The sequence below is a fragment of the Prionailurus viverrinus genome, chromosome A3, assembly GCF_022837055.1.
Source record: "Prionailurus viverrinus isolate Anna chromosome A3, UM_Priviv_1.0, whole genome shotgun sequence".
NCBI lineage: Eukaryota > Metazoa > Chordata > Mammalia > Carnivora > Felidae > Prionailurus > Prionailurus viverrinus.
Genome location: NC_062563.1, coordinates 26,575,883 through 26,603,118, shown reverse-complemented (window position 1 = coordinate 26,603,118; position 27,236 = coordinate 26,575,883). Strand labels below are relative to the sequence as shown.

General features: G+C 46.1%; 1 protein-coding gene across 3 annotated transcripts in view; it reads left to right on the top strand.

The window, feature by feature from the left end:
* KIF3B (kinesin family member 3B) overlaps positions 1-19,817 on the top strand; it is a 42,979-nt gene extending 23,162 nt beyond the window's left edge. For 2 of the 3 annotated variants that reach the window (XM_047853416.1, XM_047853415.1), the window contains exons 2-9: positions 945-2,416; positions 5,442-5,543; positions 5,758-5,880; positions 5,999-6,117; positions 11,995-12,108; positions 12,787-12,892; positions 15,314-15,492; positions 16,380-19,817. In XM_047853416.1, the coding sequence (XP_047709372.1) occupies positions 1,010-2,416; positions 5,442-5,543; positions 5,758-5,880; positions 5,999-6,117; positions 11,995-12,108; positions 12,787-12,892; positions 15,314-15,492; positions 16,380-16,476 (2,247 nt within the window). In that variant the 5' untranslated portion in view covers positions 945-1,009 and the 3' untranslated portion in view covers positions 16,477-19,817. The remainder of the gene's footprint in view (positions 1-944; positions 2,417-5,441; positions 5,544-5,757; positions 5,881-5,998; positions 6,118-11,994; positions 12,109-12,786; positions 12,893-15,313; positions 15,493-16,379) is intronic. The other variant, XR_007151034.1, reaches the window with a different exon arrangement.
* The last annotated feature ends 7,419 nt before the right edge of the window (positions 19,818-27,236 follow it).

Here is a 27,236-nt window from a genome sequence, read left to right as displayed (position 1 = left end):
AAGGTTTTGAGCTGCCACAACCTATAGTCTGAGATAAAGTGCCAGGTGGAGGGAGGACGACCTTGTGCGCACTACTGGTGGACTAAAGTTTTTCCTTTCCCGCCGCAGCTCGTTAAGACCTGGTGAAGAACTACAGTGTGCATTCAAGTCATCAAAAAAATTAAAAAAAAAATCTTTTTAATGTTTATTTTTTTTTTTTTAATTTTTTTTTTTTTATTTATTTTTGGGACAGAGAGAGACAGAGCATGAACGGGGGAGGGGCAGAGAGAGAGGGAGACACAGAATCGGAAACAGGCTCCAGGCTCCGAGCCATCAGCCCAGAGCCTGACGCGGGGCTCGAACTCGCGGACCGCGAGATCGTGACCTGGCTGAAGTCGGACGCTTAACCGACTGTGCCACCCAGGCGCCCCTTTAATGTTTATTTTTGACAGAGAGAGAGAAACATAGCATGAGTAGGGGAAGGACAGAGAACGAGGGAGACAGAATCTGAAGCGGGCTTCAGGCTCTGCGTTGTCAGCACAGAGCCCGACGCGGGGCTTGAACTCACAGACCACGAGATCATGACTTGAGCCGAAGTTGGACGACTGAGCCACCCAGGCGCCCCTAAAAAAATTTTTTTTAATGTTTGTTTATTCTTGAGAAAGAGAGAGACAGAGCATGAGTGGGAGAGGGGCAGAGAGAGAGAGAGAGAGAGAGGGAGACACAAAATCTGACGCAGTTTCCAGGCTCTGAGCTATCGGCACAGAGCCTGACATGGGGCTCGGACCCACGAACCGTGAGATCATGACCTGAGCCTACTGAGCCACCCAGGCACCCCTTCAAGTCATTTAATGTAGCCATCAGAAGGTTGGTAAGACAAAGGTGATGTGGGTGTGTCAGGTGCTGTTGAGCAGCCCCCCGGTGACAACTGTACTGTCCTTACTTACTTTTGCTTTTTTTTCTAGGACCTTAGCCTCCTGAGACATTTTGGATTCATAGCCCTCAGGGGTTGACCCGGCCAGAGTTCATCATGTCAAAGCTAAAAAGCTCAGAGTCCGTCAGGGTGGTGGTTCGCTGTCGGCCCATGAATGGCAAGGAAAAGGCGGCTTCATATGATAAGGTGGTGGATGTGGACGTGAAGCTGGGGCAGGTATCAGTGAAGAACCCCAAAGGAGTGGCCCACGAAATGCCCAAGACCTTCACCTTCGACGCAGTCTATGACTGGAATGCCAAGCAGTTTGAACTCTATGATGAGACGTTCCGACCACTCGTGGACTCTGTCCTGCAGGGTTTCAATGGGACGATTTTTGCCTATGGACAAACCGGCACTGGGAAAACGTACACGATGGAAGGAGTCCGTGGTGACCCTGAGAAAAGAGGGGTCATCCCTAACTCCTTTGATCATATCTTCACCCATATCTCTCGATCTCAGAATCAACAGTACCTGGTCCGGGCTTCTTACCTGGAGATCTATCAGGAGGAGATCCGAGATCTGCTCTCAAAGGATCAGACCAAAAGGCTTGAGCTCAAAGAGAGGCCTGACACTGGAGTGTATGTGAAAGACCTGTCTTCCTTCGTCACCAAGAGCGTGAAGGAAATAGAGCACGTGATGAATGTGGGGAACCAGAACCGCTCTGTCGGTGCTACCAACATGAACGAGCACAGTTCACGCTCTCATGCAATTTTTGTCATCACCATTGAATGCAGCGAAGTGGGCCTTGATGGAGAAAACCATATCCGTGTAGGGAAATTGAACCTTGTGGATCTTGCTGGCAGCGAACGGCAAGCCAAGACTGGTGCACAAGGAGAAAGATTGAAGGAAGCGACCAAGATCAACCTGTCCCTTTCAGCCTTAGGTAATGTCATCTCTGCCCTGGTAGACGGCAAGAGCACTCACATTCCGTATCGGGACTCAAAGCTTACCAGGCTCCTCCAAGATTCTCTTGGTGGCAATGCTAAAACTGTAATGGTGGCCAACGTGGGACCTGCCTCGTACAACGTAGAAGAGACTCTGACCACTCTGAGATACGCCAACCGTGCCAAAAACATTAAGAACAAGCCAAGGGTCAACGAGGACCCTAAAGATGCCCTCCTTCGAGAATTCCAGGAAGAGATTGCTCGGCTCAAGGCCCAGCTGGAAAAACGGTCCATTGGCAGAAGGAAGAGGCGAGAGAAGCGGAGGGAAGGTGGTGGCAGTGGTGGGGGTGGGGAAGAGGAGGAGGAGGAGGGAGAAGAGGGTGAGGAGGAAGGGGATGATAAGGATGATTACTGGTGGCGGGAACAGCAAGAAAAACTGGAGATTGAGAAGCGGGCCATTGTAGAGGACCACAGCTTGGTTGCAGAGGAGAAGATGAGGCTGCTGAAGGAGAAGGAGAAAAAAATGGAGGACCTGCGACGGGAGAAGGATGCGGCTGAGATGCTGGGCGCCAAAATCAAGGTACCGGACCCCTCCCTGAGGCCCTTTCCTCTTTCAGTGCGTTCTGTTTTCGCCAAAAAAATGAGATGAGGGATGACGTCCCTTTCAGGTTTACGTTCCCAACAGCTTCCATGTCCGGTGTCCAGTAAGGATTTGTGGAACTGAAATAAAAACAATTTCTTCAAATTTAAAACACGAAATATTGAATGCATAGGAAGAATAATTTTTATATATGTGCAGGGTATAGAAACCAGCAACAAAACCGACGCCCATGCCCCCCTCCCCGCCCCGCAGTGTGAGAAATAGAACATAACCTGCATCTTTACGAGTTCTTCGTGTCCCCCTCCCCCAGAGGTAAGCATTGTCTTAGGTTTGGTGTTTTATTATTTCCTTACTCTTCTTTATAGTTTTCCCATTTATGTATATATGTCCAAAAAAATAGTTTCGGTTTCACATAATTTTTTACCTTTATATAAATGGGATCTCACGGCTGCAATTTGCTTTTACTTGCTCAACCTTACGTAATGAGATTTGTCCATATTGATGCCTGGAGCTGTGATTCATTCATTATTACCGCTCTGAGAATCATGTGGTATTCCATTCTCCTGATAGTGGGTTGTTTCCATTTTTTGCCACAAGTGTTTTTGTACTTGGCTCCAGGAGAACGTGTATGAGCAAGAATTTCTTATCTGGCGCCATTAGGTCCTTGGGTATGTGCAGTCCTCACTTTACTAGATAATCACAAATCGTTCTCGGAGGTGGCCATGTGAATTGAAGCTTCTGCCAGCACATTATGAGCTTTGGTTGTGCCTCATCCTTACCAGCACTTGTGACTCTCTGACTTTTAATTTTTGTATGTCTGGTGTACATAAAATGGTATCTCATTGTGGCTTTAATATGCAGTGACCTTGTGACACAAGATACAGAACAGTTCCTTATGCCCTTGTAGTTAGCCCCTTCCCTCAACCTCCAACCTCTGTGAGTCACTGGCCAAGTAGCATTCTAGAACGCGGGAACTCCTGTGCATTTTCTTTCTGGTGCCAATGGGCTGGACTCTGGGCTGCCACGGGGCTTTAATGGCAGAGGAGGGGACAGAGCTAACCCTGGCAATCTGACGACCATTGCCTGACCACAAGCCAGAACTGCTCTGAGGTGTTGGGTTCTTTCTTAGTGAATTCACGCAAAATCTGGTTTCAACTCTCAAATGTATCCTTGTTTATTAATTTAAAAATGACAGTGACCTCTTCCTCTCCTCTCCTTTCCCCATCGCTGTATGAAGCCATGCTTTATCTGTGGCTTCACAGTAGCCATTTCACAGAGCTGGGTTCTGTTTTACTTCAGAAGCAGGGGTCTTTTCCAGAGCTTTCAAGACCTGATATGAACATGGAGTCCTATACAACACAAATAGAAGGTCACCTTGTCCTGTGGATTCCGTCACTACAAATGCCACTTCATGCCTCTTCACTCCTGCAGTTGAAGTGTTAACAGGGTGTGCCCGTGTTTGGTTTGCATGCTGGGTTTTAGGATCACATCTATTAACCAAGCCCAGGAACACCTAGACGCTCTAAGCAACTTGGGTTATTTGGGCGACTCTCAGAGGCCAGGTGTGGCAAGACTCAATATAACCTCAAGGTCACATTTTGTTTATGGCAGAATGGTATTACTTCTGTCTCTTGAGATCTCTAGATGCTGTAAAATCATAGGACAAAAGTACTTTAGAGCTGGAAGGAGTGTGTGTGTGTGTGTGTGTGTGTGTGTGTGTGTGTGTGTGTGTGGCAAGGGGATGGTTGATAATCCAGTCCAGTCACTTCCAAACAGGCTCAAGGGCTCACTGAAAGATGGCTGTCATTAATGTTCATAAGTTTCTTTAAAACAAGGTTGTGGAGTTTGTGGATTCCATGCTTTTCAGGAGCAAATCATTCCCATGGCTTCAGGGACCATCTAAATGCTCAGGGTGTCCTATCTGTATAGCCAGCCCAGAGCTGTCTAACATCCAAGCCTGATGTCTCTGCCTACTGGACATTTCCAGAGATGACCACGGCCACCCAGAGCCTATTCCTGCCTACCTTTTCTCAGTCAAGCCAGAGCCCTAGGAGTTATCCCTGCTGGCTGTCCCTTGTTCTCCCTTAAGGCCCAGTCAGTCCCAAGGCCTCTGAGTCCTGTGCCATCAGCTCTCTTGGACCCATCAGCCTCTTTGTTCTCTCCCACCACTGCTGCCCTAGCCCAGGCCTGGATCCTCAAAACAGCCTCCTGTTCTGGTCTCCCTCCTCCAGGCCTGTCCTTTTCCAGTCACCCTTCCTGTGGTAGGGGAAGAATGTTTCTAAAACACAAATCTGACTGTGTAACGTTATGCTTAAAGAACAGTCAGTATGATTTGCGTGCTTTGCAGGATCAAGTTTAGTCTTTGAGGTTTTTGAACTGACCCGTAGTTGCTTTGCCAGCTTCACGTATCAGTACTCCCTACCCTACCCTCTCACACACATAACATTTTTGTTTTCTTAGCTAATTCCTATTTTTACCTCAGCGCTCTTGAGACAGGAAGCTTTTCTTGACTCCCTCCAAAAGCCTGAATTCTCTCCCTCCCATGTGCCTCTCCCATTATTGTTGTGTTTTCCTCATGATGGCGTCTGACTCCATAGGGTAAGAGCCTGCTTACTTGTCCGCGGCCCTCAGTGAACTCTTTAGCCTTGTGATTTGTATTCAGTTGCATCCCCAGTACCTAGCACGTAGGAGGTACTCAATATGTTTTAGGTAGGGTCAATGCTTGGTCCATACAAACAAACAAACAAAAAAAAAAAAATTTTTTTTTTTTTTTCAAAGAAAGCTGAAATTCCTGTATGCCTGGGGAAGCTACATCTTCAGTGTTTCTAAGGTAAAGCTCCACAGCGGTGATAGTAAGGACACTGCCGAGCACAGTCTGTGTTCCCCCAGAGTTCACCCCTTTGGCTCAGTCCTGAGCTCGTTATGTTTTACAGGCTTCCCCAGGAGGAGATATGTTCTGAGGGAGATCAGTCACGAGATGGATTCTACTTTTTCTCTCACTCAGGCCATGGAGAGTAAGCTGCTTGTTGGAGGGAAAAATATAGTAGATCACACAAATGAACAGCAGAAAATCCTGGAGCAGAAACGGCAGGAAATCGCAGAGCAGGTGACTTTTCATTCCTTTTTGAGGAGAAGGGGGTGGGATACGGTGCATTAACGCTACAGAGAAAATGTCTCTTGTATTAGATTCTTCAGAAGGAGTGGAAATGAGGTGCTTAGCCCCTTCCTAGCGGGAGACTCTGATCTGGAGCCCCCCAGCCCTGTGTTCTCGTACAGACATTGTCTCTAGGCAAGCTGATGAATTTTGTGATGTTGCTCAGAAACGTCGAGAAAGAGAAATCCAGCAACAGATGGAAAGTCGAGATGAGGAGACCTTGGAACTTAAAGAGACATACAGCTCATTGCAGCAAGAGGTGGACATCAAGACCAAAAAACTCAAGAAGGTATAAAGGAACGAGGCCGGGCAGAGGTGTCTTGAGACTTGGCGGTGGGGAGCGGGTAGGGAAGAACTCTGTTGTCTGGAGGGCTGCCCTCCTCACCGGCCTCTCGCCTCGCTTCCAGCTGTTCTCCAAGCTTCAGGCGGTGAAGGCAGAGATCCATGACCTCCAAGAAGAGCACATCAAGGAGCGTCAGGAGCTGGAGCAGACTCAGAACGAGCTCACCAGGGAGCTGAAACTCAAGTAAGTTCTGGGCCTTTTGTGGCACCCCCAGCCATTTGCTGGGTGGTTGCTTGTTCAGTACGAAACATGTCTCTGAGGACGGGGCCCCTGCCTACTTCTCTCTAGATCATCTCCTGCCACCTTGTCTGTTTTTCTGTTTATTCTTGAGAAAGTCACTTTCTGTCTCTGAATCCCATCTGTTAAGTGAATGACTTCACCAGATGATCTCCAGGTTTCCTTCCACCCTACTTCTTGAAGCTTTTAAAGGCTCCAGCCTCTGTTGACAAGAGGGGATCTTTTATTAACTAGAATTTTCTGAATGGTATAATGAATACCCACCACCCAGATTCATCGATAAACAACCTTTTTTCATTTATCTTTTCATCGAAATATTCTAAAACCTCATGTAATGTTAACCTCATGTTATCTCATTCCTGCATACTTACATATATGATCACAATGCTATTTTAAATTTTTAAAAAAGTTATTTATTTATTTATTGTGAGAGAAACAGTGACAGCATGAGAGGGGGAGGGGCAAGAGAGAGGGAGAGAGAGAATCCCAAGCAGGCTCTGCACCTGTCAGCACAGAGCCCACCGTGGGGCTCAAACTCACAAAACCATGAGATCATGACCTGAACCGAAAGAGAGAGTCAGACGCTTAACCGACTGAGCTACCCAGGTGCCCCCATAATGCTATTTTTAAAAATGCTTTATTGACATGTAATTTACATACCATACAGTTCACCTATTTAAAGTATACAAGTCCGGGGGCACCTGGGTGGCTCAGTTGGTTAAGCGTCTGACTTCAGCTCAGGTCATGAGCTTACCATTTGTGAGTTCGAGACCTGTGTCAGGCTCTGTGCTGACAGCTCAGAGCCTGGAGCCTGCTTCAGATTCTGTGTCTCCCTCTCTCTACCCCTCCCCCACTTGCATTCTGTCTGTCTCTCTATCAAAAATAAATAAACATTAAAAAAAAATGTTTTTTAAAGTATACAAGTTGGGGTGCCTGGGTGGATCAATTGTTTAAGCACCTGACTCTCGATCTTAGCTCAGATATTGGTCTCAGGGTTGTGAGTTCAAGCCCCATGTTGGGCTCTGTGCTGGACGTGAAGCCTACTTAAAAAAAAAAAAAAAAAAAAAAGGTATATAAGTCTACAGGGTTGTAAAACCATCATCACAATCTGATTTCAGAACATTTTTGTGTCCCCGTTTCTCCCCAAGGAAACCCTGTATCAGCAGTCATTCCTTATTACCTGCCTCCCCCACCCTAGCCCTAAGTACCTACTCATCTACTATCTTATAAATTTGTCTATTCTGGACATTTCATATGAATGGAATCCTATATGTGGCCTTTTGTGACTGGTTTCTTTCACTTAACATGTTTTCAAGGATCATCCTTGAATGTAGCATGTCAGGACTTCCTTCTTTTTTATGGCTGAATGGTAATGGATAGTATGGATATACACACATTTCATTTATCAGTTGATGGACATTTGGGCTCTTTCCCTTCTTTGGCTATTATGGATGCTGCTGCTGTGAACATTCATGGACAAGTTTTTGTATGGACATGTTTTCATCTCTCTGGGATATTTACCTAGGAGTGGAATTGTTTACGTTGTACAGTAACTCTGTGTTTAACTGTTGGAGGAACTGCCAGACTGTTTTGAATGGCTGCATCGTTTTATATTTCCACCACCAATTTCTCCACATCCTTGTTGACACTTGTCACTGTCTGTCTTTCTGAGTGTAGCCATCCTAATGGGTGTGAAGTAGTATCTCTCTGATTTTGATTTGCATTTCTGTAATGACTAACCATGTGGAACATCTTTTCATGTGCTGTCTAGCCATTTGCATATCTTCTTTGGAGAAAAGCCTGTTCAAATCCTTCACCCATGTTAAAATTGGGTTATTTATTGGGTCTTTTTATTATTGAGCTACAAGAGTTCTTTATATATTCTGGCAAAAGTCCCTTATCAGATTCGTGGTTTGCAGGTATTTTCGCCCATTCTGTGGTTGCCTTTTCATTTTCTTTATGGTATTTTGTTTGCGGCACAAAAGACTCATCATGAGGTAGTCCAATCTATCTGTGTTTTCTTTTGTCGCTTTAACTTTTGGTATTGTGTCTATATTTTCCTATTTTGGGCATTGTGTATAAATTTATAACGGAATAAGGTGGCCATTTGTTGTTGTTCTTGTTTTTTTAATTTTTTTAGATTTTTTTAAGATTTATTTATTTTTGGGGCGCCTGGGTGGCTCAGTCGGTTAAGCGGCCAACTTCGGCTCAGGTCATGATCTCTCGGTCAGTGAGTTCAAGCCCTGCGTCGGGCTCTGTGCTGACCGCTCAGAGCCTGGAGCCTGTTTCAGATTCTGTGTCTCCCTCTCTCTGACCCTCCCCCATTCATGCTCTGTCTCTCTCTATCTCAAAAATAAATAAAAACGTTAAAAAAAAAATTTTTAAAAAAAAGATTTATTTATTTTTGAGAGATGGAGTGTGAGCTGGGGAGGAGCAGAGAGAGAGGGAGACACAGAATCTGAAGCAGGCTCCAGGCTCTGAGCTGTCAGCACAGAGCCCGACGTGAGGCTTGAACTCACAAACCGCGAGATCATGACCTGAGCTAAAGTCAGACGCTTAACTGGCTGAGCCAACCAGGCACCTCATGTTGTTGTTGTTGTTCTTGTTGTTGTTGTTATCGTTGTTGTTTTTTAATGTTTATTTATTTTTGAGAGAGGGGGAGGGGGAGACACAATGTGAACAGGGGAGGGGCAGAAAGAGAGGGAGACACAGAATCCAAAGCAGGCTCTAGGCTCTGAGCTGTCAGCACGGAGCTGGATGCAGGGCTCAAACTTGAGAACCATGAGATCATGACCTGAGCCAAAGTCGGATGCTTAACCGACTGAGCTACCCAGGCGCCCCACATGTTGTTGTTTTTTTAATGTGGCCATTTGTGGCTGGCTTCTTTCACTTGGTATAGTGTTTTTAAGGATCATACGTGTTCTAGCACGTACCGATATTTCATTCTTTTTTATGGTTGAATAATATTGTATGAATACATCACATTTTAGTTTTTCATTCACGAGTTGATAGACCTTTGGACTGTTTCTGTCTTTTAGCTATTAGGAATACTACTGTTACGAACATTTGTGTACAAGTTTTATTATGGACTTATGTTTTCAATTCTGTTGGGTCATCTTAGAGTCCTAAAGTCTTAGGTCTTACATTTAAGTCTATGATCCATTTTGAGTTAGTTTTTGTGTATAGTCTGAAGTAGGGTTCCAAGTGCATTCTTTTGCATGTGGATATCCAGTTGTCCCAGCACCATTTATATAAATTTTTTTTAAGTTTGTTTATTTATTTTGAGGGAGCATGAGCAGGGGAGGGGCAGAGAGAGAGGGAAAGAGAGAGAATCCCAAGCAGGCTCCACACTGCCAGCGCAGAGCCCGACTTGGGGCTTGAACTCACAAAACTGTGAGATAATGACCTGAGCTGAAACCAAGAGTTGGACACTTAACTGACGGAGCCACCCAGGTGCCCCTCTAGCACCATTTATTGAAAGGGTCTTCATTCAGTGTCTTTGAACCCTTGTTGAAAATCAGTTGACCATAAATGTAAGGGTTTATTTCTGAACTCTCAATATTGTTCCATTGATCTTTTTGTATGTCTTTATGCCAATACCATGCTGCCTTGATTACTGTAGCTTTGTAGTAAGTTGTCCTCCAACTTTGTTGTTCTTTTTCAAGATTGTTTTGGCTATTCAGGGTTTCTTGCATTTCCATATATATTTTAAGATCAGCTTGTCAATTTCTGTGAAAAAGCCAGCTGGGATTTTGATAAGGATTGTGTTGAATCTAGACATCCATTTGGAGAGTATTGTCATCTTAACGGTTAAGTCTTTTGATCCATGAATATGGGATGTCTTTTTATTTATTTAGATCTCCTTTACTTTCCCTTTTAAAATATAATTTTAATGTTTATTTGTTTTTGAGAGAGAGAGAGAGTGTGTATGTGTGTGAGCAAGGGAAGGGCAGAGAGAGAGGAGGGTAGAGGATCCGAAGCGAGCTCTGCTATGACAGCAGAGAGCCCTCTGTGGGGCTCGAACTCATGAACTGTGAGATCATGACCTGAGCCGAAGTCGAGGCTTAACCAACTGAGCCACCCAGGCGCCCCAAAAAGATCGTCTTTTTCTGTTAAGAATGTTTTGTAGTTTTCAGTGCAAAAGTCTTTGTGCTTTTTTTTTTTTAATTTTTGTTTTAATCTTAATTTTTTTGTGTGAGAGAGAGACAGAGTGTGAGTGGGGAAGGAACAGAAAGAGAGGGAGACACAGAATCCAAAGCAGGCTCCAGGCTCTGAGCTGTCAGCACAGAGCCCTACCTGGGGCTCGAACTCATAAACCTCGAGTTCATGACCTGAGCCAAAGTCGGATGCTTAACTGACTGAACCACCCAGGCCCCCCTGCACTTCTTTTGATAAATGTATACCTAAGTTTGTTTTTTTCTTTGTTATTGTATATGGAATTGTTTTCTTTAAAAACATTTTTTTAACATTTATTTATTTTTGAGAGACAGAGACAGAGCATGAGTGGGGGAGGGGCAGAGAGAGAGGGAGACAAAGAATCTGAGGCAGGCTCTAGGCTCCGAGTTTCAGCACAGAGCCTGATGGGGGGCTTGAACCCACAAACAGTGAGATCATGACCTTAGCTGAGCTACCCAGGCACCCCAACCCCTGGGGTTTTTCTTTAAAGACCTCTTCAGAGGGATTCTTTTCATGACCAAGTTTTAAATTTGGAAGGAGCCCTTAAAATTAAGTGAGTCTGCCCTCTTTCTGGGTATGTACCCCTAGGAAAAAAAAATCAGAACAGGATATGTCAAACTATTAATAATAACTATCTCTGGATGGTGAAATTATATGTAATTGTATTTTTCACATTTTCTACCGTAAATAGAAGCTTTAAAATCAGAAAAAAATACAATATATGTCATGAAAAACAATTTCTTACATGTGTCAAATAAAATGAATAGAAAATTTAATCTCTCTGAAATATTTTTTCCCTAGGGAAGCCATTTTCATTGTTATTTCTCTTATTTATATCTTTTGAATAAACAGTGAGTCAGCCTCTTTCTCAAGGTCAGTACCCTCCACCTCCACCTCCACCTCAGTGGTGTTTGTTGTGTGTCTCTCCCAGTTAACACCCCTTTGGCATTGTTCTGTCCTGAGGTTTTGAAAGCCTGAATACAGAGATGTGGCAGGGGACAGTTATCACCATGGAGAGACACAACCCAGTGGGTTCCAGTTTCATTGTTTGCCATGTTCCCTGGCACTTCTGAGGCAAAGACTCTTCTCAGGAAGAGGTCTTTATTCTCAGTGGTCTAAGGGACTGAAATCCACTCAGTCTTGCTCTGTGTCCTAGTGATTGGAACGGAGAGCTTTCTAGCTTGGGCAACAACTCATGGGATTAGAAGAAGGCCGTTTAATTCCTAATCGGTTTTCTGTATTTTGGAAGTTAATGTGCTGGGTTGGCAGTCCTAGTGGCCCTCTAGAAGACACTTCAGATAGCACACGTTCACTTCGATACGGCCCAGGCATGGTCACTTTTCTGCAGTCCTTTCACCTTCTCAAGCCGCTTCTCCTCGGGCAGAAGTAGCCTCCCTGTAGTCCTAGGGCAGCCCACTGTCGGGACCTGTCACAGCTAAGACGGCTGCACCATTACCTCACCGAGTGTCATTCATCTCTGTATGCCAGCTCTCTGTATGATGGTGGGCCCATCGTGCCTGCCCAGTAAATGTTTGCTGAGTGGCTTGACTCTCATCTAATGACCTCCTACACATGGGACCAGGTAGCCAGTACTCCATCTGCATTCTTTCTCTACCTGTGTTCACTCATGTATGTGTGTTCTTACAGGCATCTTATTATAGAAAACTTTATCCCCCTGGAAGAAAAAAGTAAAATTATGAATAGATCCTTCTTTGACGAAGAGGAAGACCATTGGAAATTACATCCTATAACCAGACTGGAGTAAGTCCCTACTGACTTTAAGGTGGGGAGGAGGGGAAGAATGTTGGCAAGCTGGGCCTTGGCCCGAGGGGTTTGGTGAGAACACAGTGTGAATCATTTGAATTGGAACCAGCCACATCTCTGATTCTGTGACTGCCAAGGTCCCCGAAGTAAAAGACGGCAGAGTGGTGTTAGGAATTGGGAGACTATCCCAGTGAACTCACACCCTTTCCCAAATTCCTGAATTTCCGCTTCCTGAGCTGTCAGGTGAAGTGTGCTAGGCCAGGTGAGGGGCAGTACCTAGGTGCCCTCTTGTGTGGCAGTCTGGTGGGGTGATGGGGGGGATTTTCAGTCTGAGCCTGGGTCTTGCTGGAATCATGGGAGACTGTCTGCCGGGGACACGGGGGCGGGGAATATTGACAGCCATGTTTTACGCCTGCCACCTAAGAACTGGACGATGACTCACCCCTTCCAGCTTAAGAGATGCAGGACACTAAGCATTTGGATCGGAATGTGGCTCAAACAGAAAATAGCAGCAGCTCCTGCCCCATTCGCCTGGCAGCCTTCAGTCCAGGGCTTCACTTGGTTCAGGTTCTGTCTAAATAAGCTCAGTGTCTTCTGAGAGTTGGTTCCACAGGATGATCCTGGGACTGTGGGACACACTCCAGCCAGGCTTTAACCACTGCAGTCCATTTCCAGGAACCAGCAGATGATGAAGCGGCCAGTCTCAGCTGTGGGATATAAGAGGCCTTTGAGCCAACACGCAAGAATGTCCATGATGATTCGTCCAGAGGCCCGATACAGGGTGAGAAGATCATCCATGTGTTTCTCCCCTCTCTCTTTTCGAGGAGTTTAGATTTATGTAAACTCTTACGCACCATTCTGCAAAGTTACAGAGTTTGTATCCTGACTCTTTGCAGAGGTTTCTGAGGACATTTATATTAACATAACAATGATGCCAAATAGTAAAGCAATATACTAAATAAATAACAACTAAAAAGAACAAATTATTATGAATAAAAAGGTAAAATCAAATGAGATTTAGAAAACTAGGACTAGGGAAGGAGGAGAGTACAAGCACACTGTCCTAATGGCCGATAAACATCAACACTAAGCCTGCAAATGGTTCTGTGCGAATGCTGGAGGGAATGCAGGTGTGTCATGACTGGAGATGAGTTAAAGAACTTCTGGTACGTCCATTTAACAGAATGTGGCTCAGTCAGGTAGTCATTTCAAGTGACATAATTGAGGACTATTTAACGACCCAAACATATTTTACAATAATAATATTGTACGAGCTGCTATTTATAAGTGCTTGCTGTATGCCAGGCATGTACTCAGCGTTTTAGTGGTTTCTGTCATTGAACCCTCCCACCTCCTCTATGCAGCAGGTCCTGTGGATGAACCAGGAGACACAATGTATTATTAAGCTGTAAAACAATTGGTGCTAGAGATTTACATATGAATCGAACCAGCTGCAAAATATATCAAAATGTGAACTGATTACCTCTGGTTAATGGAAGTGCACTCAATTTAAATTGCCTTCTTTTTGCTTATCTATATTTTTAAAAAAAAAATTTTTTTTTCAACGTTTATTTATTTTGGGGACAGAGAGAGACAGAGCATGAGCAGGGGAGGGGCAGAGAGAGAGGGAGACACAGAATCAGAAACAGGCTCCAGGCTCTGAGCCATCAGCCCAGAGCCTGACGCGGGGCTCGAACTCATAGAGCGCGAGATCGTGACCTGGCTGAAGTCAGACGCTCAACTGACTGCGCCACCCAGGCGCCCCTATATTTTAAAGTTTATTTATTTTGAGAGAGAGAGAGAGAGAGAGAGAGAGAGAACAAGTATGTGTGTGTGCGCGCACGCACACACATATACACACACATACACACACACACGTGAGCAGGGGGAGGCACAGAGAGAGAGGAGAGAGAGAAAATCCCAAGCAGGCGCTATGTGGGCCTTTATCTCACGAAACGTGAAATCAGGACCCAAGCCAAAATCAAGAGTCGGCTGCTTAACCGACTGAGCCACCCAGGCGCCCTTGCTTATCTGTATTTTATATTGGTGGGGAACCTGTATTATTTTTTTTTAATGAAAGATTTTCACTTGAGAACTTTAAACTGTTTTTGAGTCCCTTGGCCACCAGAGCAAAACAGATGGGGATTAATTAGTTCATCAGGTGCTGTTTCTCCTGGCATCGAGTTATTTAAAATAAAGGAAGCAAAAGCAGAAAAGATACATCCAGTGGAGTTTTCTATAGTGGAAGGTGAATGATGTATCAGGTGGAATCCTCAGAAGCATTTTTTTTTTTTTTGTAGTAGTTTCAGAGGGTGTACACCTTGTCCATTATTTCATGTCTCAAAACAGTATGATTTCAAAGCCTACAAATCAAAACATGTAGGTTTCCAGGGGCCTAACCTGATCCAAAGGTAGAATTTAAGGCAGTGGCTCTCAGATGTTGTTAGCAATGGACCCACTCCATTAAGAGAGATTTTAAGCAGCATCTCCATATATAAAGTGGATCGAGGGAGCCACTCCATCTCCCCACCTTCTCCCTGCAGTGGCAACCTCCTGCCCCCTCTGGGGCTCTGGGGCTTGGACTCCACTGGGTAGGAGGACCTGGAGGAGGAGATGTGTACCATAGGTGTTCTTCCCTCTACACACTCATCTCGGTGTGTGGGAGCCAGGGAAAGGCCCGCCACAGGATATCAGCTGAGGGAATCCAGCCATAAGGCCAGTTATGAGGCAGGACCCAGTACGACTTTGAAATGTGGTTATATATGCCACACAACTGCCACACACTCTCCATATATGTGCTCCAGGCCTGTCTCCTCCCCAGAAGGTTCATCAGAGCTGCTGTGGGTGGTGAGATGATCAGTGATTATGATCTTCTTCTTTATATTTCCTTATATTTTCCCATTGTTTGCAGTAAATGGGTTCTACTCTTTTCCCTGATTATTCCCCTTAGGGTATAATATATGTTCATTGTTTAAAAAAATTCTTTTTTAAGGAACTAAAGGAAAGCCTAGAGAAGAAGATAAAAATCATCTGTACCATCACCAGGAAAAAAAAGTTATAAAACTGTGTCTCTACAGGCTCTTGGTAGGCTCTGAGTAGCAAGAAATGTGCAGTTCTGTTTTTTGGAGGGGGGGCGGTCTAGATTGCTTGTGCTGTGTCTGATCGGAAGCCAGCCTCACTGGTTATGGCTCTGTTTCTGCAGGCAGAAAACATCGTGCTGTTAGAGCTGGACATGCCCAGCCGGACCACCAGAGACTATGAGGGCCCCGCCATCGCTCCCAAAGTCCAGGCTGCCCTGGACGCAGCTCTGCAGGACGAAGATGAGATACAGGTGGATGCGTCATCCTTTGAAAGCACTACAAATAAGAAATCCAAGGCCAGGTGAGTGACTTTTGATGACCTGTGGTTAAACAGAACATGTTTGAACAAGGACAAACGAAGGCTGAGGTTTATCGTGGAAGGCTTCACAGAACACGCCAGAAAGTATTGCCATATTGCTCCTGTGTTTATTATTTGTTCCACAAATATTTATGACTCAGGCATTACGCCAGGTGTTATGAATACCAGAATGCCCGATGTGCCCAGTTCCTGCCATAAGGATCGTGGGTTCTAGTGAAGCAGGGGGCAGTTCTTTGGTCCCCACCAGGTACTAGGCAGTTCTGAGTGCTTAAAAAAAAATTCTCTTCATGATTTCCTGCAAAGACTTAAAAGGGAAATATTATCATCAATCCCATTTTACAGTTTAGAAAACGGAGTCTTAGAGAGTTTGAGAAAGTAGCCACATTCAAGGATGTAAGTACAAAGCCAAGGTTTAAACCTCGGTGTGTCTGAATCCACCCAGGCTCTGAACCTCAGTGCTGAATTGACTTCATTTAAATAACCTGTTGAATAACCAAGTACTTAATTTGATGCTAAATTATAAATTCTACCTTATTAAATTTTGGATTAGAAGTTTAAGGAAAACAAATGGGTAAAAAAGCAAAAATGGAAGAAATTCTACCTGCACACTTAATATTTTTTACCAATTCGGAGAAGACAGTCAAGATCTGATTTAAATGGAAGAACAGTTTCTGAGAACCAGGTCCCTTCCCTGAGCTGTCACACCCTGGCCACGCACCGAGGGTCAGGCGCTGCCTGACAGTTGAAAGTATACAGGCTCTCAGGCCATTAAGGAAAGGCTCAGGGTCCTTGATGAGGTAAGGCATCTGATCTGTGTCGAAGATAAGAGGCAGGGATGTGAAATGTAAACATGTGCTTGACCTTTGCAGGCCCAAAAGCGGAAGGAAGTCGGGACCCTCCTCCTCTTCCTCAGGAACCCCCGCATCTCAGCTTTACCCACAGTCTCGAGGGCTGGTTCCAAAATAAAGCCAGTCCCTCCTCTCCCAGGGTGTAAATAGCATTTGCCTTCTGAGAGAAGAGACAAGCAAAAACCCGCCGAGAGGACTCAAGCCCAAACTCAGAACCGTGCCCCTGGGGAGAAGCTATGGCCTCTTTGCAGATGCACCACCTGAATCTGGTTGAAATGTGCTGGTCCTCATCTGGCACTCAGCAACTCTGGGAAACGCCCTTTAATTAGCATCTCAGAAATGCATGGGTAAGGTAAAGTGTGATAGTCCAAGTGGAAAGCAAGAGAATGACCAGTGACCTTGCTTCCCCTCTCCCTTGCCTTCTCCTCTCCCTTTGCTTAACCTCCCTTCCTCTCACCTCTCCTTTTCTAGCTTATTCTTTGTACTGAGCTCCTTTCTTAGTGAACATCAGGGCAGAATCGGGAGTCACCTGAGCAGGACCAAGTCTTTGGAGCCTCAGGATAAAATGACAGTGAGGTTGAAAAGTAAATGCCCTAGAACTTGAATAGGTGCTTGTTCCTGTGGGGGGAAATGAGAATTCTCTCATGGATCCAAGCCCCCGATAGGCATGATCCGAGCACCTCAGTAAGAAGGGGATCTGTCGTTCAGGAACTGCTGAATAAGGAAACGTTTTCCAAGAATGTTGGAAGCAATAGAAATAACATTCCCTTTGCCTCCTTGGAGAGTTTAGGGAAAACAGCTTCTTAAAAACCTTAAAACCACGACCATCCTGTCAAAGACGTAAATCTGTAAGCTGATGCCACATCCATACACTATGTCACTTTACTCTTCATCTGTCACCATCTTTTCCCTTGCACGCATCCTCTGAGTGTCCCTGCCCAGGCCCATCCTCTGCCTCCAGAGCATGCTCAGCCGTGGGCCTGTTTTGTGGGAAAAGGGAGGTTGGCTCTGCTCTGTCTGGTGGGACAAGAGCTGGGGGAACGAGACATACAGTGGCACTTTTGAATTCCCCATTTTGTTCCGTATTTGCTTAAGGGTGACCAGGCAGTGCAGAGACAGAGACGTGAGACTCGGGGCAGTGGGAGAGGAAGATATAACGGACGGGAGCAAAGGAGTCCTGCCTGCCTTCAGCAGAACACCTAGAACTGTGGCTCCCTGCAGCCAGAGCCCAAGGTTGGGGCCAGGAGTGGCGGCGCGATTGAATAGGCTCAGAGGAGAGAGTTAGGAATTCCCCTTTACATATACTAGTTTGGTCTGTAAGTTTTAGTTCTTTGTATTATTGAAATTCAAAGCTTCATTTTATGTTGGTCATTAGGTGAATGTTACTCATTTCTGCCCGCGCCCCCCCACCCCAGAGCGGCTCATAAGTGTGTGTGGGTGTGCAAGCACAGTGGTGCCTGTGTTCTTTGAGTGTGTCCATGTGTGTCTGTAAGAGAGAGACCAAGGACTTGTCCAGTTTTAGAAACACACTAATGTGCAGTTGTTGCCTTTGTCTGTATTAAAGGCCCATTGACTGACTAATCCAGGCTGGATGCGCTCCCATGTGAGTGTCTGAGTCCACGAGCCAAGCCTAAGGAGACAATAGGAGTCCCCAGGTTGGCCACCCTGGTGCACCTTGCTGGCACGGTGCCCCAGGAAAGTGGCGACTCAGGTGGGCCTTGAGTTCTATTTTAACTCTGCTGCTGAGTTCCCAGGGCACATTTCTGGATCAGAGCCTGTGGGAAAGAGGAGGTACCAAGTGCAATGTCTTAGCAGTCTACAAATGGAGATCTGGCATCTGGCAGCTTATCTCCTGTTTAGTTACCATTCTTTCTGAACCTGGGGCCCTTGTCAGCAATTCCCAGAGCACAATGGAGCCTTCCCTCATCTTTCTCGGGATCAAACCCTGCTTCCTATTTAAGATTTACCTGTTTGAGTAGGAACCAAATGATGAGGTGGATAGTCTAAGATGGTTGTCTGCCAGTTGCACCTGTCTCTCGCACCACATTCCCTCACAGCTAGTCTGAATTCCATAGGCAGAAAATGTTCATCTAGCAAATCTGAGACCTGAACACCGCAGTTAACACTGTACCTTAATACTGATGTCTCAAGGTGGTTGTTCTGAGCAAGGGTGGTTGAGTGACCATGGGACTCTTCTAAGAAGGTGAAAGAAGAAAGGCAAGTTGACAGGCAGGATTATTAAAACAAGCTTGCCTTACACGCAGCTGTGTTCGTCTGGCAGCCTGTGAAAACAAAGTAGAACACCTGTGAGGAGGCGAAGCTGTCCCTCCCCAAGCAGTCTCCGGTGCTTTTCTTCTCTCCAAATGGATCCGATAAATATTTGAATAGAGCAGACAGGAGAGTGTCTTATTGCTACCAGGAAGCTGCTGCTTTGGGCTCTGAACTGAGCCAGCTGTGTAGAGGACCGACCTGGTTTTTGCGTCTGTAGTCATGCTAGAATGTTCCCAGCCATCTGAGGGTCTTCACGCCAGCAGCAGCTAGTGAAGTGTGGAAGCAAGTCTGAACAGGATCTAAGAAGATCATCTGGGAGAAGGAGTTTGAGACTGTGTGCGCAACCCCCATCCAGCCCCCTTTTGCTCTGATCAATAGGAATGTATCTGGCTTCATATTTTCAAGTCCCGTGTCTCCCAGGTCCCTGGATTCAGAGCCCACGGCCACAAATCATAGGCATGAAGCACTTTCTTGAGACTCTGACCTAATGTTGGATTGTTCCCCGTCGAATGCCTGCATGCTGCTTGAATTGTACCACCCACACCTCCATGACCAAGGGCGTCAGAGAGTTCTGCAGTTCAGGCCTGGGCCACTCTCTGCTTTTCCTGTCTGACTCTTGTAAGTCCTCCCTCACTGAATGTAGAATTGTCGCCAAGTTTTTGAGAAGTGTCGATTCCCTGTGAACATGGGATATCAGTTCTGCCTCACGTTTCCCACTCACGGTCGAGGCTCGCTGTAAACAACACCTTGGGCCATCGCAACACCATCAGTGGACAAAAATGGGGCTATTAATACACTCTAAAAGCCATAATCAAAATGCTCAGAAGGAACTGGATACGGACAGTGGGCCTGGCTGTTGTCTACTGCGCAAGGTTTTGCCTGGCACTGTTTGGAAATCTGCCACCTTTCTCCCAGCCTTTGTTTTCTTGAATGAAATGCTTTTGAGATTATTTATGAAAAGAGTGATCCTGGAGCAGGCAGGAGGCAGTGGGCTTTATGGCTCTTTGGAGTTGCTATTGATCTTGACCTTCTCTTTGGCTACCTTTAGACAAAGAATATGCCAATACTTGGGGCTCTAAGTTTTACAATTGATATTTATTTGTATCATCTCTTTGTCTAGGAATGTAAAAGTGATTCTAAACTAAGATGTGTAATAAAAATCAATCAGATTTATTGTACCTACAAAAAGGTGTCCTCATAAATGACTAACGCTTTTGAAAATGACAAGCCCTTGGCTGACACACTGCCACTTTCTTTAAACATTTACAATTTTCCGGTGAAAGGAGGGTGGGAGTGGAAAATAAAGATTGAGTTGGAATGCTGGCATTACAAAAAAAATAGCAACAGGTAAAGGGACATAAAATGAAGAAAGAGCGACAAAGAAACGCCTCACATGGTTTTCCATGGAGGCTCCTGAGATAGGCCTGGGCAATAGGCATGACATTTCTTTTAACTTTTGTGTTTTGTGTTTAAAATTTTGTTAAGTTTGTTTCATATTATATTTTAAAATGTGTCCTTTTTTTTTTTTTTTTTTTTTTTTAAACACAAACGTATTTTATGTTCTTTACCATCAGGTAAAAAAAGAAATACCAGAAATGGGCCACGTGTCGGTCTTGTGGTCCGTCATACACTCAGACCTCTTGGAGTGTCCCCCCAGAGGGTTGAGAAGGGAAGCACAGAACCTGGACTCTGAGCTGGGTTTGAGTTCTGGTTGTGTTTGCTTACTAGCTATGTGACTATGAGGAATTTAATTTACCTCTTGGGCTGCCTGGGTGGCTCAACTGGTTGAGCGACCAATTCTTGGTTTCGGCTCAGGTCAAGATCTCACGGTTCGTGAGTTCGAGCCCTGCCTCAGTTAGCCCCACATCGGGGTCTGTGCTGACAGTGTAGAGCCTGTTTGGGATTCTTTCTCTCTCCCTCTCTCTGCCCCTCCCCTGCTCCTGCTCTCTCTCTCTCTCTCTCTCTCTCTCTCTCTCTCTCTCTGAAAATAAATAAACTTTAAAAAAAGAAATTTAAAAATCCCTTTAAACAAATAATAATTTACCTCTCTGAACCTTGGTGTCCTTGTCTATAAAATGGGGTAGTAATACCCACCTGCCAGGGCCATTATGAAGATTGGCAGTGCATTTAAAGCAGCAGCACACAAGTATGTGGAGCAGAGCAGCCATTTTAAAATGTGGTTATTGCTGTGATGGGGCCCTGTGTTCAGAAGACACCATGAACAGTGTGTTCAGCAATGACTGGGCATGTGTAGAAAATCCTAGGCCTTTCCAGACAAACTGCTAACCATTTAACAAATATGTGTTAAGTACCTGCTATGTGCCACACTGTTCTGGGCCCTGGATATATAGATGTGAGCAAGACTGTCTTGGTCCCTGGCCACATAGAACTTGTACTTTGATGGAGAGGGAGGCAAGCTGAGTGTTAAAATGCACACAAGTGTACAATTACACATTACGACAGGTGCCATGAAGTGATGTTATAGCATATTACAAGAGAGTGATAGGTTTCTAATTGGGGTTGGGTGGGTAAATAAGGGAAGGGCTTTCTGAAGAAATGGCACTTACAGAGAGATCTAAAGGATGAGAGATTTGGGGCGCCTGGCTGGCTCAGTCAGTAGAGCATGCGACTCTTGATCTTGGGATCATGAGTTCAAGCCCCACGTTGGGTGTAGAGCTCACTTAAAAAAAAGCGGGGAGGGGGGATGAGAGGTTAGCTGGGTCAGAGAGTTGGGGAGGGAATTTGTGAAGGTCTTGTGGAACAGAGAAGCCGAATTTCACAGGGAGGTATCTGCGTTCCTTTCTTACCCTCACTACAGGGAAGCCTGGGGAACTGTTAGGGAAAAAAATTACAGCATGAGACTTTAGAAAAACCCAACAGATTTAAAGAGCATAGAGAGAATAGCATCCTATGTGACTTATTAGGCAAAGGGTTTGTAATTGTATTTCTTCATGATGCCCTCAAACTATGTATAATGTTCCTGTAACACCCTTTCCCCCTTTTCTTCCAAAAAGCTAACCATAGTTTGGCTTGACCTAAATAATTATTAGTTTAGAATAATTCAAAATCCATTAGCCAGAAAGCAAGAGTTCAAAGTATGATTTGAAAAATTCTGAGTGGGGGCACCTGGATGGCTCCGTCAGTTAAGTGGCCAACTCTTGATTTTGGCTCAGGTCATGACCTCATGGCTGTGGGATTGAGCCCTGCATGGGACTCTGCACTGGGCATGGACCTCGCTTAAGATTCTCTCTCTCAGATCTCTCTCTCTCTCTCTCTCTCTCAGATCTCTCTCTCTCTCTCTGCCCCTCTTCCCTAGCTCGCACTGTTACAAAAAAAGATGACGAAGAAGAAGAATTATGAGTGTGTTCTTGAAAGTGACAGGATTCTGGATAGACCAGGGGCTAATTCATAGGGAGGCACAGGGCAGTGCGGCTGGGCAAGTTGGAAATTCCTGTGACTCACCAGGTTGTCTTCTCATCTGCTGGGCTATTTAAAAAAAAAAAAAAAAATCAAGAAACTACACAAACCCTGTGTGATTCAGTAAGAAATACATGTTTGGTTTTTGTCCCTGAAGAGCTTCTACAACCCTTGGAATTTCTTGAGTGACAGAGGTGAGTGATAGGAGGATTTTGTGGTATTCCTAACAAGCTCCTTTCAGCCCTACCTCAGCCTATGCTGATAAAATGACTCTAAGTGGGCCCCTAGATAGCTTCCTAATGGGGGCTGGTTGCCAGAGGAACCAATCGTGTGTGACTGAGAGGGTGGGAACTTTCAGCCCCACCTGCTGACCTGGGGGTGGGGTGGGGGGGGAGAGGAGCTGGAAACTGAATTAATCACCAATAGACAATGATTTTAATCAATCGTGCCTATGTAATGAAGCCTCCGTAAAAGCCCCTATATGATGAGGGTTCTGAGGGCTTCCAGGTTGGTGAACACATCAAGGTGCTGGGAGGGTGGCGTATCCGAGGACAGCTCAGGGACACCACACCCCTCCCCCCATACTTTGCACTGTGCATCTCTTCCATTTGACCGTTCTTGAGTTTCATCCTTTATAAATTGGCAGTAGTAACTAAAACACTCTCTTGAGTTCTGTGAACTGTTCTAGCAATTATCAAACTTGAGAGGGTCATAGGAACCCCCTGCTGTATAGCCAGTTTATAGTTGGGCAGAAGCATAAGTGGCAGCCTGGGACTTGGAACTGGCATCTGAAGTGGAGCAGTCTTGGACTGAGCCCTTAACTTATGGGGTCTGTGCTGACACTGGGGAGTGTCATAATTACAGGACACCCAGTTGTTGTCCGGGGAATCAAAGATTTGGTCGTCGAATGGAGAGGAAGAAACCTATCTATTTGGTTGTCGGAAGTGCTGTGAATAATAAGAACAGTTAGCTCTGGAAACTGTATTTTGAACTTCACACTAATGGCTTAAGTCTTGGGCATGCAATTTTGGCAAGCCCTCTTGTACTAGAGTTTCCATCTGGTTGAAGTTTACCTCGAGAATCTGGTTTCCAAGGACCACGTGGTGGTCACATCTGTCGACTGGGTTGTCAGTGGCATTTGTCAAGGACATAACTGTAGCTCTTGCAGCTGCTCCTGTTTTCTCCTCTTTTTCCATCACCAGAATTGTGGTTAGCCATCGCCAGGTGCCTCAGTTAGGTGAGCCATCTGGAGACCTGCTTTTGGAGGTGGGGGAATGGGCAGAGAGGTGGTTCACCCGCATCTTCAGCGGGCAGTGGAGCCCTCAGGAACTTGTTGGGTGCCCATTTTTGTGCCGCGTGTCTTGCTCTGCACTGCAGATAGGGAGTGGAATGTACCTGGGCCCTTTGAGGACACAGTTAGGACATACAAGAAGGCCCGCCTCCTCTCCTTGCACCGCTCTCCCAGCCCTCTGAAGCTGGAGCCACACAAGCCCTCCTTTTGGTTTCTTGACTCTGCCAACAGCTTCCATGCCTTGGCACCTTCACGTGTGCTGTGCCCTCTTTCTGGAGACTTCTCCCCGCTCTTTGGTTGACTGCCTCCTACTCATCTGTCGGGTACCAGTTTAATGACCCCTGTCCCAAGAGACCTTCCCCAAGCATCCATTCTGGTTTCTCCCCATCTTCACCTGGCTGTGTGGTACCCTCTGTCTTGTTTCCCTCTTAGCCCTTTTCCCAACTTACAGGTATGTATTTTTTTGCTTTGGTCTCCCCCCCCCACCCCTACTAGACAGTAAGTTCCCCGAGGGCATGTCCTATAGTCTTCTCAAGCTTGACGCTTCTATGAGTTGAATGGTTCAGTATGTACTGACACCTACAGCCGCTTTTCTGTCAGAGGAAGAGGTGATGTGGCACTCCAGGAAGGAGGGGTGGAGAAGGGCTTTGCAAAGGAGGCAGCATTTGAACTGTGCTCTGTGAAAACAGGTAGGGCTTCACCTGGGAAGGAGGGAGGAGCATGCCAGACAAAGGGAATAATATGAAGGAGCTGCTGGGGAGTTCCTGGTGATTGGGGAACCTGAGAGTGATGGGAGTGAGAATGAGAACTGGGCTGGGAAGGGTCTTGACTCCATGACACAGGCTGAAGACAGAACCCTCAAAAGCCTGTGTGTGTGTGTGTGCACGTGCGCACGCATGCCCGTGAATGTGTGTGAAACATGGCCCTATTTACACTTGAGCATTTTCTCCTTAAGCCAGCCTCACATGCTATTATTTCTCTTTGAGATAACAGAAAGCAATTTCACTAAGTGCTGCTTTAAGTTGCCTGCTGTTCACAGGTTTTCTGGGCTCGGCTGGCAAATTCCATTCTGCAGGGAGCTTTCTCTGGCACAGCGACCCAAGGAATTCCAAGAAGCACTTGAACTTGACTTCAAGGTCTTAGTTTCCTAGGAATGGGACTGAGGCATTTTTCAGTGCGGTGGGCTCGAAGGTGGTCCCTTGGCTGCATTTGGGAACTGAGAAATTGCTGTTGGTTTTGAAATTTCTCCTTGCCTAGTCAACAAAAGATTTATGTCTGCTATTCATTCAAGTCTGCGCTCGGTGTCATGGGCTACAGCTCAGGACCTTGCCCTTCCAGAGCTGCCAGTCCGGTAGGGAATTGCTGCCATTTACAAATAAGTCCAATTCAAGGTGGTCAGTGGCCCCTCTGAGGGGATGCAGAGGGGGTCGAGGCATGAGTGGGGGAGGGGCAGAGAGAGGGAAACACAGAATCCGAAGCAGGCTCCAGGCTCAGAGCTGTCAGCACAGAGCCCGACGCGGGGCTCCAACTCAGGAACCGCGAGATCATGACCTGAGCCGAAGTCGGATGCTTAACTGACTGAGCCACCCAGGCGCCCCAAGTAAGGAGCATATTAAACGCAGTGATCAGTCTCTTTGCTGGATTATCTGAGGGGTGGCGAAAGAAGCCAAAGGTTTGGTATTAGATTAATGTATTCATTTTTTGAGTATCTACTATGTTCTAGGCATTGTTCTCGTCCCAGGGATCCAGGATACAGCCCGTGCACTCAGGAATGTCACATTCTAGTGGTGGAGACAGATGGTTAACAAAGAAGTATGTGTTGGGGCACCTGGCTGGCTCCATTGGTACAGCAGTGTCTTGATTTCAGGGTGGTGAGTTCGAGCCCCACGTTGGGAGTAGAGCTTACTTAAAAGAGAAGTATGTGTTATGTCGGGCGTCAGAGGTGCTCTGAAGGGAAACAAGGCAGGTCAGGGGTTAGAGCGTGCCAAGCTGAGGGAGATGGTGACTTAGATTGGGAAGTCAGGGAAGACTCTGCAACAGTGACATTACATTTGAGCAGAGCCCTGAGTGAAATGAGGGAGCAAGCATGTGGGTATCTGCTCCGGGAGGAAGAGTATTCCAGAGAAAAGGAACCATGGTGCAGGGGCCCAGAGGTGGGAGTGTGTTTGAGGACAGCAAGGAGGCAAGACTGGCTGGTGGGCAGTGAGGTTGGGAAGGTGGCCATGGCTCAATTCTGAATTGTAAGTGAATTTTATTTTTTAGACCATTGGAAGCTTTTGAGCAAAAGAGAGAAATCTGACAGAAATGCTTTTAGAAGGCTCTCTCTGGCAGCGTTGTAGAGAACAGGTAGGGAGCAACGGGCAAGGGCAAGGTGAGGGACTGCTTGAAGGGGTCCGGTAGTTGGGGGGAGGGACCATGCTTGGGATGAGGCGCTGGGGGAGGAGAGGAGAGGAGAGGAGAGGAGAGGAGAGGAGAGGAGAGGAGAGGAGAGGAGAGGAGAGGAGAGGAGAGGTTGACGCCTCAGGGTGTGGGTTGATTGCTGGTAACTGGATGTGAGCGGTGAGAGTAGAGGCAGCGGTGGGACCAGCGGTTCCAGGGCGTTTGATCTGAAGCCAGTGGAAATTCCACCACTGCCACTTCCTTCCGTGTGTCCTCCCCCCTTTCAAAATAAAAGGCTTATTAAGGTATAATTCACCTACCACACAGTGCACCCATTTAAAGTGTATAATTCACTGGTTTTTAGTGTATTCACAGAGCTGTGCAGCCATCACCACCATCAATTTTTTTTTAATGTTTATTTATTTTTGAGAGAGAGTGTACATGAGTAGGGGCGGGGCAGAGAGAGGGGGGAGACAGAGGATCTGAGTCAGGCTCTGCGCGGTCAGCACAGAGCCCGACGCAGGGCTCGAACTCACAAACCTAAGCCAAAGTCGGACATTTAACTGACTGAGCCACCCAGGCATCCCACCACCATCAATTTTAAAACATTTTTCCTCACCCCCAAAAGTACCCATTAGCACCTGCTCTGCATCTGTTCCCAACTGCAGAGCCTTAGGCGACCGCTAATCTATTTTCAGTCCAGGTCTGGCTCCTTCAGGGTCTCAGAACCCCATTTGGCTCATCTATAACTTCACGGGGCGATTGTGAGGTTTAAAGGAGAACATGAAGAGAAACATGAAGACGTGCCTAACGGGCCAAGCCAACTGGTCTAGCTCTTGGTAAGTCCTCAGGAGATGCCAGTCCTCCCCGCTGCCCTGGCTCCTGGTTCATCACCTTATGGAAGCAACATGGGCAATGATGAACAAGGTGGGCCCTGGGCCCATGCTGCTGGATGGTGAATTCTGAACTCACCATTTACTAGCTTTGCTATAATGGTACAGTTTCTTAACCTCCTTGGGCTCTCAGATTGCTCAACAGTCAAAAAGGGGTCATTGCAAGTACTTTCTAGGTTGCTGTGAGTCACTGGGAACAGAACCTGGCACAGAGCAAGCGCTCAGCCAATGGTAATTGTTGCAGCGTTGTTACCATTGTTAGTCAATTCTAAAGTCAGGCTAGGAATGGACATTTCTCTTTCTTTCTTTCTTTCTTTCTCTCTCTCTCTCCCTCCCTCCCTCCCTCCTTTCTTTCTTTCTTTCTCTCTCCCTCCTTTCTTTCTTTCTTTCTTTCTTTCTCTCTCTCTCTCCCTCCCTCCCTTCTTTCTTTCTTTCTTTCAAGTTTATTTACTTTGAGAGAGAGAGAGGGAACCAGCAGGGAAGGGACAGAGAAAGAGGGTGACAGAGGATCCAAAGCCAGCTCTGCACTGACAGTACAGAGCCCAATGCGGGGTTTAAACTCAGGAACCTTGAGATCATGATCTGAGTGGAAGTTGGACACTTAACCAACTGAGCCACCCAGGCACC